The 14,292-nt window shown below is 41.4% G+C and overlaps 1 protein-coding gene across 1 annotated transcript in view; it reads left to right on the top strand.

The window, feature by feature from the left end:
- The window catches only part of LOC136864403 (MOXD1 homolog 2), a 795,728-nt gene that overhangs the window by 392,822 nt on the left and 388,614 nt on the right, over window positions 1-14,292 (top strand). Inside the window, exon 4 of the mRNA XM_067141347.2 lies at window positions 2,955-3,143. Within this exon, the coding sequence (XP_066997448.1) occupies window positions 2,955-3,143 (189 nt within the window). The remainder of the gene's footprint in view (window positions 1-2,954; window positions 3,144-14,292) is intronic.

Here is a 14,292-nt window from a genome sequence, read left to right as displayed (position 1 = left end):
CGTTAAATAAGAACATGGGATAGCACTTCCTGTGTGAGAAGGAAACTCCACCCTACTAAACCTTCGCCCACTATGCACACATCACCCACACTCGCATGTCAGTTAGATCCCACCTAGGTAAGAAGTCGGGGCTCTCGACCAAAGGAGAACGAAACTCAATTTAATATAAAATTCTAGCTAAAATGTCTCCAGTGACCATATTTAATTTTAAATTCGTAATGAATTGGTATTTAGTGGGTTATTCCCTGCAGAAGTTATCGCCTTTCCTATTGCCAGAAAATGAACGTGATTTCTCATACGAAAGGTTCCTTCATATCAATGGCTTACTTCTAAAACTCCGTATCTACCAATGCACTTCCTCTCCATTTTATTCCTTAAGACGACCACGCCTCCCAGCCACATATGGATGTACAGTTCATCAGAACAAAATTTGTAGTGTTCATTTTCCTATGCTCAACTGTAAAGGAAAATGAACCTTAAATACTTGGAACTGTAGGAGTGCTTAAATTCACCTAAAAACAACATCCCTACAATACGGTATGGTAAGTTGCATATTCCTTTACACGTCAGAATAGGAAAATGAACACTACGAAAATTGTTCTGATGTACTACATATACACATGTGACTGGGAGGCGTGACCAGTCTTAAGGAATATATAATAGGTAGGAAGAGCATTTTCACATACGAGGTTTTAGAAGTAGGCTAAGCCAACGATGTCCAGCCACAAACAAACACCATTGGTCAAACCAATAACTATTTGAACGTACTCACCCTCCGTTAGTGATGTGATATTTAGTTTCTACCTTAATGACGTCGATCTCTCAGACAATTTTTTATTTGTTTTAATGTTTAGGGTAATATTTAAGATAACCGAATTGTGCACATTTATAATCTCACATACTCTACTTTCACACTTGTTAGATTGGTCGCCATATGCATGTAGATAATTACATCACAAATTCTAGAAGCTAAAAAGACCTAATATTGTACGCCAAGCTTACTCTCGCTTGATTCTTTCTTGTTAATAAATATTGAGAATAGAATCAATTCTGGAAATCACTAAGTTTATTTAGTTGCTTGCGAAATTCTAATACCTCGGCGAAAGAAAAGTTTAATGTTATTTGCTTTACGTCACACTAACTACCTTTTTACGGTTTTCGGAGACGCCGAGGTGCCGGAATTTGGTCTCGCAGGAGTTCTTTTACGTGCCAGTAAATCTACCGACAAAAGGCCGACGTATTTGAGCACCTTCAAATACCACCGGACTGAGGCAGGATCGAACATGCCAAGTTAGGGTCAGAAGGCCAGCGCCTCAACCGTCTGAGCCACTCAGCCTGGCGAAATGCAAGCAACTCCCATCACAGGTAACATTCACAATGATGAAACGCAGCGGATATTCGTGCAACTATTGCAGTAACGTACACTTTTTGGTGGGGGATATTTAAAAAGGAATTGCCTCTTCGTTCAGCCTCAGGGACCGTGTGTCACTAATGGAGGGACGAAATGGACAATCAATATTTAGGCCTACTTCAGTGTACTGTAACTTACCGAGTTCGAATAATCCTAGTCTATTGAATCGAATAAAGTCACTAGTGGAATTGGCCCAGTTTTACGACCGGATGCCCTTCTTGATGCCAAAACTATGCGGAGGGATGTATTCAGCCATTACGTTGTTGGTAGCGTGCAGTGTTCTGTGTGAATAAAGAGGTGTGTGTAAGATATGTAGCTCCGAGCTAGAGGACGTGGCTGAATCCCAATCCGGGCATGAGGTTGTAATCTGAAATTAATTTCGCATTCTACTTGAAAACCGTTGCACGTGCCCATTGTAAATTAGTATTTGCCATCCCGAAATGAGGTTTTAATTCGAAGTTCATTTGACAGTCAACTTGAAAACTGTTGCACTATTTCCATGGAAACAAATGTGGTTTTTGTTAATTAATATAATATATATTAATGTTTCTGGGGAAATAAATGCAGGATTGCGCTATGGAAAAATGTCCTATTTGGGTGGGGGGACATTTCAGGGAAGAAATGTCTTGGGATAGAAATGTAGGCTACTAGGGAAAATGGTCTAGGAACAAACTATTTTAAATTAATGAGAAGGTAGACTCTTTTTGATGGAGGACTGGACTTAATAAGGACTACAGAAGGCAGAGAAGTTTAGCTTATACAATTTGACACGCAAGGTTCTCACCGCCACTTCTTAGATCCTCTTTGTCTTCTGTAGCCTATTCATTCCCAATGAAGCCGCATGCTGTCTTGTTCGTACTGAATATCTTCACACCCAGAACTGGTTTGGCATATAAGTAAGTGAGCGAATTAATATAATACTCTTTTATCCCAAACACGGATTACCAGAGATCGGGGAGAATGTATTCATTTATTGTAGTCGTTACTAATATTTGCAGTTAGTCCATAATACAAAGTACTGAATATATTCCATCTAACAAAATATTGTCGCTGCCAGTACAAAACCTCGTATGTGAAATATTTTAGCTTAGAACTTTAGTCGGTAAATTTCCATCATCTAAGGTGCAATGTTTTGTGAATATTGTGATAGCATTCCCGCTCTTCATAATGTATGTGCTGTAGTCAGTGTATCTCCAAAAATATTATCACATAGGAGGTTTTGTCCCGGCAACGACGATATTACGAAGGAGAATTGAAATATAATTCACTTATATGCATGGTAACTCCTTCTTGGACGAATCTTTAACAATTGATCAAACAGATTTTTTAAATATTTCCCAGAATTTAACAAAATCATGGCGTCTAAGATAGCTTCTCAAGTACATCCTTACAACTGTTCATAGTAATGATTTTTTTCAGACATTTAGAAATTTACAGCGTTAAAGTTCATGTTTATAATTTTAATCAAGTTGTGTTTTTCTCGATCATTGATGGATGGTTAAGTCTTTAATATATTTTGTAACTTTAATTTTTTTTCTTCCAGTATGAGCCTCTACTTCAGCCTGGCAACCGACATTATATGCATCACGTGATTGTGTATGAGTGTGATGACAACGGTGCCGAACTGGAGAAGCAAGTGAGAGATGGTGGGCAGGTGTGTTACCAGGCTAACATGCCGGCACTTTTCTTCAGCTGCAATAATGTCGTTGTGGCGTGGGCCATCGGATCGGAGGTATGTACGAGATGTTATAAATATTAAAAACACAACAGAGAAAATTGAATTTTTTCTATAGTAGCACTGAATGTTCTAAATATTATGGAAGAAATACTTTCTAGGAATTGTCGCAAAATTAAGTTAATTGAATTTGAGGGTGATTTAGCTTTTCACGGCCTTATTGTACTGGAAACAGACTTTCAGGCCTTTAGATCTTGTCGAGTACCTATATCTGAGATCCATGTCAATAGATCAAGAGAGACCTTTGTCACCGTAGCTGGAATGGGCGAGCATCGGAGCTGAAATCCGAAAGTTGTGGGTTCGTGTCCCACTGGTGTCTGGTTGGCCACTTCTACATTTTACATCTTCTCGGCATGCAAAGTATGACTCGACATGATGTAATAAGTTGAAGATCTGTTTCAGGTGATATTGTTTGATCATCTAATGAACGGTTATCCATCATCGTTAAGTGTTTAAACTGAAAGATCTTATACTACTCCATATTATGTGACTCGGTTTATTATTGATATCGACTTGGTGCGGGAAAGCCATCGGCATATTTCTACCATGGTTAAGCTAACCGTGAAGATCATACCTTCAGCGAGTGTTTGCTATTCTCTGAGAATTCTTAGTTGAACATGGCCAATTTGAATATGAAATGGTGAAGCCATACGAAAAGCATATGTGAGTGATTTCCATAGTCAGGGAGACGTTGCATTCTGTTGCAAAACAGACGTGCATTTCACTGCAGTATACAACTTACACGTTGCATTCGGGAGATAGTGGGTTCGAACCCTTTCTAAGCCCTTTCCTATCCCATCGTCGCCATCAGAGGTATCTGCGTCGCTGAGTCGTAAAACAACTTGTGGAAAAAAGAAAAGCTTAAAACGTGAGGGACCTAATATAAACAGGAATGTCGCTGAGGATAAGAATGAAATCTTACAATAAAAATACAAAAAACCCGTGGTGCATAACCCTTATGGGCATTGAGCTTCCAAGGCTATACTTGAGTACCGCGTGATCAGCGTGAAAGTTCAGACTGGCCGAGTATGGGAACTGAAGCTTCCGAGTAAGAGGCAGGTATGCTAACTCAACACCGCGGGGCTGGCAATTAACTACATATAATTTTTATTGTTAAACATGACATAATCGCAACCTACTAACTGATGCGACCTCGGTTCGACTCTCGGTTAGTGTATTTGGAGATTTCAGGCGAAAATCGAACTATAAATCCCGATGATATATAATCATTACATACCGTTCGCTTAATTCTAAAACCTCGTATGTAACAGTGCGCTTCCTACCCATTATATTCCTTAAGACTGGTCACGCCTCCCAATCACATGTGTATGTGTAGTCCATCAGAACAATTTCCGTAGTGTTCATTTACTTATGCAGACGTGTAAAGGAAAATGGAACTTACCATACCGTATTGTAGGGATGTTTTTTTTTCATGGCGAATTTAAGCACTCCTACAGTTTGAAGTATTTAAGGTTCATTTTCCTACTCACGTAAGCATAGGAAAATGAACACAACGAAAATTGTTCTGATGACTGTACATCCATATGTGGCTGGGAGGCGTGACCAGTCTTAAGGAAGAAAATTGATAGGAAGTGCATTGGGGGATACGAGGTTTTAGAAGTAAGCCATCGATACACAGTCACATGAAACTAACTTCGATTTTGCTACATTAATGTACAGTATTTACTTTTTGGACTGTGCAGCAGGTAAAATAATATAGCAGATATACGTCTGGTGTGGATTCTGAATGGAGGAATGAAGTATTAATAAGTCCGGTATTGACTTTGTTCTCTCATCAACTGCCTGCGTCTTTCTTGCCTACCGGGAAGCTCCCTAGGGGGCTGTTCATTGCTGTGATTTTGTTGGACGTATGACGTGATTTCGATCACAGTTATAATTATCATTTTTATGATTTGGTAGTTATTTTGAGCTGATAATTTTTCAAGTACTGCAGAATTCCAATAAAATGATATTCCCTAATCTCTGTGATCGATAGTTAACCCGAACTAAATCCTTTGGCGCCACAGCCTCTTCGTTCTTCGCAATTCAACCAAGACTGCCTTCTTTGGGAAAACAACGTATTTTCACATCGGATTCCATCACCGTTAATGACCGTTTTAAAGTCCTTAACCACCACGTGTCTCGTAAATAGCACATTCATTTCGCCAGAAGGGTAAGTGAACTCAGTTCCGGAGTTCATACCAAGGGAAATTCCAGACAATGGCAGGAATAAAGCCGGAAATCATCCCTTCAGCAACCAGGCCAGGATGATTCGGCAGTGATATTATATTTTATACTCATCATCATCATCATCATCATCTGTTTACCCTCCAGGTTCGGCTTTTCCCTCGGACTCAGCGAGGGATCCCACCTCTACCGCCCCAAGGGCAGTGTCCTGGAGCTTCAGACTCTCGGTCGGGGGATACAACTGGGGAGTATGACCAGTACCTCGCCCAGGCGGCCTCACCTGCTATGGTGAACAGGGGCCTTGTAGGGGGATGGGAAGATTGGAAGGGATAGGCAAGGATGAGGGAAGGAAGCGGCCGTGGCCTTAAGTTAGGTACCGTCCCGGCATTCGCCTGGAGGTGAAGTGGGAAACCACGGAAAACCACTTCGAGGATGGCTGAGGTGGGAATCGAACCCATCTCTACTCAGTTGACCTCCCGAGGCTGAGTGGACCCCGTTCCAGCCCTCGTACCACTTTTCAAATTTCGTGGCAGAGCCGGGAATCGAACCCGGACCTCCGGGGGTGTCAGCTAATCACGCTAACCACTACACCACAGAGGCGGCTATATTTTATACTAAAAATCATAATAACCGTATGTTAATAATGTTTGCCGTGTGCATGGACACTCTGGCCAATTATCAAATTGAAGTCCTAAGCGAATCAGGTTTTCTAATTCAAAACAATAGTGGTTGTATTGTGCCAATAATCTGTAATATACGCAGCGTAATATAATGCGAGTAAGCTTATCACCCTACCACAATTGTCATTTGATATAGTACCCCTCTTTAACAATACACCGTTCAATGTAATGTGTTTTGAGGATACAGCCGGCCTCGAAATAAATATTGAAATGAATTTAATCATTCAGAAGTCGACTATTTTCCAAAATTAATTCATCATGAAAATCACGACAATATATTTTGAAATTCCTTGTGGGGGAGAAATTGCATTGTTGTGAAGTCTGTCTCGGAGTACAAACTCGTATCTCGTTAATCCGGATATCTGGTTTATCCGAAATGATATTGCATAGCCTATAATATTTCTAGATCAAGCTCACTCTTAAAATCATTTTAAATCTAAGATGAAATATTTTACAAGTAATAGAATTTCACTGACGAAATGTAAAAGTGTTGCAAGTCTAAATGATGTAGACCTTCAATTGACGAAGACATTAATGAGTTTTGTTTAAGTAACGATAAAGTATTGTCTACTTAGAAGTGCAATCCGACATAGCACCGATTTAATTCCGGATGGTGAAGCATCTGCGAGATCGAACAGCCCGTGACACTCAAAACTGAAACAAATGAGACCCACATAATTCTTTTATTAACTGAAATCATGTACAAACCTCTAATTGAAGTCTAATGTATGTATACGATATGTAGGCTACTGTGCTCGCAATATTTTGTTAAATTTATGTGTCTGTTGGTTTACACTCCTAAGAATTTTACGAAAGATACAAAATAAGCAATAAAATGTATATCAAATGTAGTCACCCCGAAGTCTCTTACCTTTTCCCAAATATTGGGAAGCCACATGGGACCGTTGGCAAGGGGTTCTCTGTTTATGACAGTGACGGAGCGTCCTACTGCGTGGTGTAAAGATGCCAAGTCAGTAAGTAAATCGGTGGCCCCGAAGGGGTTCTTTCAACTTCGGAAACAGGTCGAAGTCACAGCAAGGACTCATGTCTCATGAGTAACTGTCATACAACGTGATAGGGCGATCGTCTCGCATCAAACGAGGATGTTTGAGCCACATAGCCAGATAGGGATGTCGCTCCAGAAATCGACAACAACAGTCACTGTTGACGGTCTGTCCCTCATGCGTAAGAATAACACCCTCATACTCGTATGTTACAATCTGCACGAACTTCACCCTCCTGGGTTCCTGTCGAAATTTCGGTGGACCTGGTGAACCTGGGTGACGCCATTTATTTGATTGGCGCTTTAATTCAAGCTCGTAGGCTTCTTCCCACGTCTCATCAATGGCGACAATACGCTGCAGGAATGCGTCTCCTTCGTTGCGGAATGTGTCCAGGTGGATGCCAGCCAGTGCATACCGGAACCATTTCTGTACGTCGGTGAGTTGTTGTAGAACCCAACGGGACGCACTTTTCCTCGTATTAAGACATTTCGTCAGTATGTACCACACCGTTTGTTGACTGATACCAACATCTACGGATAATTCCCCGACTGCCCATCGATGTTCCACAGAAACGAGAGAACTCACGATGTCAATCTGACCCCCCACGAAATGCCGTGACCCATCGTGCAACCGTCCTATACGGTAATGTATTCTCGCCACAGGCTTCACGTAATCCTCGATAACATCCTGATGCGTTATTGCCACGGGAAACCTCAAGTTTAATCCACGAACGCTGATCACCTTTTGAAAACATGATTTAGAGCGGTGAAATTGACACTCCTCACTTCAACGACACATGGCAACTACACTCCCAACTGGATGTCCTTCAGCTGCACACTCTACATCGACAACAGAGCCAACTGATCGCTCCCCTATACTATTTGCGCATGCCCGACCTCCTGCGAATGTCTGGACTACGTTGCCATTATTTTATTGACAGCCCTCGTATATTCGGAGCGTGTCTAAATGTGTGTATTAAATTCGATGAATTGCTTGTATTCTTATATCAATTTCTTTAGAGATTGTAATTGACGATAACATATTGTGTACAAAATGCCGCATAATATACCTCGTGCTGTATTCGTAAGTAAGGCCGTAGTTCGAATGATCTCATTAAAAATAATTTTTGGGAGTATTTCTCTGGTTAGGTGAAAGGCTCTGTGGCTCAGGTGACAGCGGGTCGGTCTCTCACAGCTGGAAATCGCGGTTCAAATCCCGGCCACTCCATGTGAAATTTGTGCTGGGAAAAGCTGAGCCAGTACAGGTTTTTCTCCGAGTACTCCGGTTTTCCCTGCCATCTTTCATTCCAGAAACACTTTCCAATAACATTTCATCTGTCAGTAATTTATCATCGTCTTCATAAGACCTATCTGTGTCGGTGCGACGTAAAACCACTAGCAAAAAAAAAGTAATTTATCATTGCCCCAGACGAGTGTAACAGGCTTCGGCAGCTGGCATATTTCGTATCCTCGCCGCTAGATGGGGGCTTCATTCATTCCATTCCTGACCCGGTCGAATGACTGGAAACAGGCTGTGGATTTTCTTTCCTTTTCTGGTTAGGTAGGGAAAGAATTACTGTACCAATGTTGGAAGAAAGCCTTAACTAACGGTAGAAAGGGTTGTAGGCTACATATCTAGCCCATTACGCCAGAAAGGGAAATTGGTAATGCTCTTTTTTCTTTCTTACTCTAACTGTCATGTGAATGTAAAACAAAGGAGTTGTGTATCAGACGAAAGTTCGTTAGTAGGAAATAATTACAAGTACAAAAACGTCTAAAATGAAAAGATTTGAACCCAGAAAGCTGTGTAGCTTTCCGCTTGGTTGGTCCGTGCAAGATTCTAGCATTTCTTACGAATGTATGACCACTTTCAGGAGCCTGTAGTCCGGGTCATTGACTGAATGGTCAGCGTAGTCGCCTTCGATTGAGAGGGTCACGTGTTCGGTTCCCGGCCGGGTCAGGGATTTTAACTTTAAATGGTTATTTCCCCTGGCTCGCGGACCGGGTGTTTTTACTGTCCCAATATTCCTGCAACTAACATATCACACACAACTCCCGACAGTAAAAAGCCATAAATAAATAAATAATAGGAGTTTGTGCACTAAGTCTTGAATAACGTAATTGAGAAGCAAGGCTGCTTAAAATCTCACTTTTCACCAACCTAGAAAGAATTTTGTACACTTCTCCAGTTCAACATCCGTCGAATGTCGTATGGTACGTAAGATAGGAAATACGGCCGCTCATTTCCCGAACTTAACCCTGATTGATTGTAGAAACGAACATTAGTACAGAGATCACATATTATTATTGTCCAGCTCTTTTTGTGAAGGTCAGCGACGTGGCCTTCGAATCTGAGGTCCCGGCTTCGATTCCCGATCGAGTCGGGCTTTTTTAATTGAATAGGGTCACTTCCTCTGACCCAGGGACTGGTTACGTCTGTTAGTATCAATACATTCCTCTTCATGAACACACAACACATCACACTATCAGACACCGCAGAAATACACAGCAGTGAATGCATCCCTCAACATAGGTTTTGCTACCGAGTAAGTGGCTGCGTGTTTTGAGCCTCGTAGCTATCAGCTTGCATATCTTTTTACATTTTTTTTACGTCGCACCGACACAGATAGGTCTTATGGCGACGATTGATAGGAAGGGACAGGAGAGCGCTAGGAGTGGGAAGGAATCGTCCGTGGCCTTAATTAAGGTGCATTCCCATCATTTGCCTGGTGTGATAATGGGAAACCACAGAAAACCATCTTCAGGGTTGCCGACAGTAGGGTTCGAACCCACTATCTCCCGAATACAAGCTCGCAGCTGCGCGACTGTAAACGCACGGCCAACTTACGTCCCACTAACTACTCTTTTACGGTTTTCGGAGACGCTCAGGTGCCGGAATTTAGTCCCGCAGGAGTTCTTTTACGTGCCAGTAAATCTACCGACACGAGGCTGACGTATTTGACCACCTTCAAATACCACCGGACTGAGCCAGGCTCGAACCTGCCAAGTTGGGGTCAGAAGACCAGCGCCTCAACCGTCTGAGCCACTCAGCCCGGCAATTTGATTTTTAGTATCGTTGTTACTGTTATTGATTCTTGACCCTATGAACCACTTGCATGGCTTTAGGAGACTTGGTCCAGCAGGAGTTGCTGTTGGCACCAGTAAATTTACCGACACGAGCCTGACGTATTTCAGCATCTTCATAAACCAGCGGACTGAGGCGGGATTGACCTTACCAACTTGACCTCAGAAACTCAGCGCTCTACCGTCTGAGTTCTCAGCCCGGAACAGACATCGCACCAGAAAGGATATTGTTCAGACTCCACAAACATTAACACCAAGGTTGTCGTGTTGAGGCAGTAAGAACAGGGCGAATATTGTTCTTGACTTACAAAAGGACTAGTTTATGATTCTAAACGTATTGTGAGATATGTGGAACGTCCGTGCATCTCAAGAGCTCGTATGAACGTCTACGCTGGATATGAGAAGTTTCCTTGCTGTTACACACCATTCTTCTCATTTGAATCTCCCCTGCAGCATGAACGACATGCATTGCATTAAGGGTTAATTAGAACCAAAGCAGTAATTAAACTATACAGATGTACGTCATTGAACTGATCTTCATTGTCGACGTGGACACTGCAGTTTAATAATGATGTCCTCTTTTTGCTTCCTACATGAATGGAACCTACTCTATAGGTTAGAGGGAACCAATTCCGAAATCTATGTATCATTAAGAATTATGCGATGTTTATAATTGGGTTGGTATATCCACAGATAAATAGATAGTTCAATATCTTGTTTATCGCATGCGTGTCTTGCGCTTTACACAACCGTTGTTGTTACAACTGAATTAGCATAAACCGATAAGACTGTGCCTAATATTACTTAAAATGAGCAAGGAAATAAGGTCGAGCGGATCGGTGATGGAAGTGTTTAACTGTAGTAGAAATTCAGACGGGAATACACGTTGAGATCATCTTATTCCGTACAAAAAGCATGCTTATGTGGTATTAACTTGGGCTCAGAAGTAGTTTTATGAAGACTAGGGCGTTTGTTTACTACCGATTCACAATACCAGGGTTCAGAAACCTGGTGAAATAGGCCTACGCCTTTCTTTAAGGGTGGATTCTTGAAGGAACATCCTGGTGGGTATGAATGACCATTAAAATAATGCTTTGACCGTGAACTCACTGACATGGCAAATTTGATGCTTGTGAGCTTCCAGCAATTATTGAATATACACATTGTGAAAAATCTCTCCTTTTAGAATACTGCTTACTCTCTGGCTTACACAATTCGCAGGCCCTACGATACTGTTTGAACTATCAGGCTCCTTGGCTGAGTGGTCAACGTCGCCGTCGGTTCAGGGTGCCCTTGGTTCAATTTCTGGCCAGGTCGGGAGTTTTAGCGACGTCTGGTTAATTCCCCTAGTTGGGGAACTGGACGCTTGTGCTCTTTTTGACACACGTGCTCATTTACATACAACACATAATAATAACAAGCACTACATAAACATGCAATAATGAATAAATTCCTCCATATAGATGGGCGCCAGGAGAAGCACCTAGCCGTAAATCTACGTTTAATCCACATACAGTTCCGACCCCAAGCCATTGGAAAAGGACCGCAAGGAAGAAGAATAACGATGGCTTACTTCTAAAACCTCGTATCTCCCAATGCACTTCCTATCCATTTCATTCCTTAAGACTGGTCACGCCTCCCAGCCACATATGGATGTACAGTCCATCAGAAAAATTTTCGTAGTGTTCATTTTTCTGTGCTGATGTGTAAAGGAAAATTAACCTTAAATACCTTAAACTGTAGGAGTGCTTAAATTCGCCATGAAAACAACACCCCTACAGTACGGTATGGTAAGATCCATTTTCCTGTACACGTTAGCATCGGTAAAAGAACACTACGAAAATTGTTCTAATGGACTACATATACACATGTGACTGGGAGGCGTGACCATTCTTAAGGAATATAATGGGTAGGAAGAGCATTGTCACATACGAGGTTTTAGAAGTAAGCGAACGATAAGACGAAAACTTCTGTTTGAACTGCTGACCAAGTCACGAGCACGCACATATCGTCGCTGCTATGTCATAACCGCCAATATGACAATGCTCTTCTCATCCGTTCCTTCCCTGAAGACTCCTGTACTTTACTGTACCGTACTGTAGGAATGTGTGTTTGCATCACATACTTATCCACTCCTAGATATGATGTGTTTAAGGTTTATTTTCTTTTATATGCCTGCAGAAATTGTTCTGATGGACTGCATAGCTTGGAGGCATGACGGGTCTTAAGGGAAATAACTGTCATATTTAAGGGAGATTTAGACTCTTTTTTTTTTTTGCTAGTGGCTTTACGTCGCACCGACACAGATAGGTCTTATGGCGACGATGGGATAGGAAAGGCCTAGGAGTTGGAAGGAAGCGGCCGTGGCCTTAATTAAGGTACAGCCCCAGCATTTGCCTGGTGTGAAAATGGGAAACCACGGAAAACCATTTTCAGGGCTGCCGATAGTGGGATTCGAACCTACTATCTCCCGGATGCAAGCTCACAGCCGCGCGCCTCTACACGCACGGCCACCTCGCCCGGTGAGATTTAGACTGGCCTGACCTTAAGCATTCCTCTTGTCTAATTATATTACTCTCTTGCATTGTCCCACTGAATCTGCACCTTCGAATTCCTCGTACACTGGTTGCTCATTACATCTCTTAATATTGGACGATCCATCACCGCCACTATATTGTGCCTTAAGATGTGCGGGACACTTCGTGCAGTTTCCTTGTGAGTGTTATTTTCTCTCTATTCCAAACGTGTGTTAAAACATGAATGATAACTGTTTGACGGGATAAACATTTTCCTTGGAAGTAAGCTTTCTCTTCTATCAACAATGTCCAATAACATAATGTTATTGGAACAATAAATAAACATATGTCTCCTCCATATTATCGTATTCTTTGACATTACCACAGTCGGATATAATAACAAGAGAAATTGCTGGCTCAGGCCCATTACTTAATTTACATTTGCCTATCTCTCTTCTAAAACCTGTACTAAGTCTGCTCAGATGAGTTAAAAGTACATGCTCTTGCAGAAATGCTCCCAGTACGATGACAAAATCGTTGTATCAAATTTCACACATTAAGGTACATGAGATGGATAACCAAACGCGGTTTTCGTATTATTTATTCATCACAATTGTGACAACAGAAATATGCAAATCCTGGCAAGAAGGGCGAGCACCAAGTACATATACATGTAAAATGTTTCCTAGAACAATGCTTAATATTAGATCATATATACATGCATGGTTTTGTAAATAAATAAACAAAAAAACAAATAATATCGATGGCTTACTTCTAAAACCTCGTACCTCCCAATTCACTTCCTGTCCATTTTCTTCCATAAGACTGGTCACGCCTCCCAGCCACATATGGATATACAGTCCATCAGAACAATTTCCGTAGTGTTCATTTTCCTATGCTGTTGTGTAAAAGCAACTGAACCTTGAATACGTTAAACGGTAGGAGTGCGTAAATTCGACATCAAAACAACACCCCTACAATACGCTATGGTAAGGCCCATTTTCCTTTACACGTTGGCATAGGAACATGAACACTACGAAAATTGTTCTGATAGACTACATATACATATCTGGCTGGGAGGCGTGATCAGTCTTAAGGAATATAATAGGTAGGAAGAGCATTGTCACATACGAGGTTTTAGAAGTAAGCCATCTAAAACAGCCATTCTCTCAATCAATGAGTTGACTTATCAATTCTAACTACGTATCAATTACGCCTGTCAATTCATTCCCTCATTCGTGTGCTCACTTACTGCTTTCACTCTTTTAGTTAGGTTTTCATACACTCGCAGACACATTCAGAAGTTCCTTTAAATAAAGTGTTTTTCTACTGATATTTTGGAAAATAATGAGGCCTATTTACCAGTACGTCGTAATTTTGAGGAGAAATTCATCTCGGCAAGGAACAGAGCTTCTAGCGTAAGAGGGGAGTGCCCAATTACACACTCTATTTAGCTAATGACATTATTTTTAGTATTGTTTGTTAAAGAGGGTTGGACACTGCGTCTGGTTTCCTTGTTATATAGTATTTTCTCATCCACCCAGTGATCATGAAGTCTTGTTTCTGTGTCTCACTTTTGATGACAAATTCACATTCAGCGTGTATATATGATTATACCAAGAGGTTAATGTGAAATGTGAGACACTCATCAGCCGTTTATTTGTAGTCTGTCCTAA

The sequence above is a fragment of the Anabrus simplex genome, chromosome 2, assembly GCF_040414725.1.
Source record: "Anabrus simplex isolate iqAnaSimp1 chromosome 2, ASM4041472v1, whole genome shotgun sequence".
Lineage (NCBI taxonomy): Eukaryota > Metazoa > Arthropoda > Insecta > Orthoptera > Tettigoniidae > Anabrus > Anabrus simplex.
Note: the sequence above shows the minus strand (reverse complement) of the source record. Positions and strands in the feature narration are given on the sequence as shown.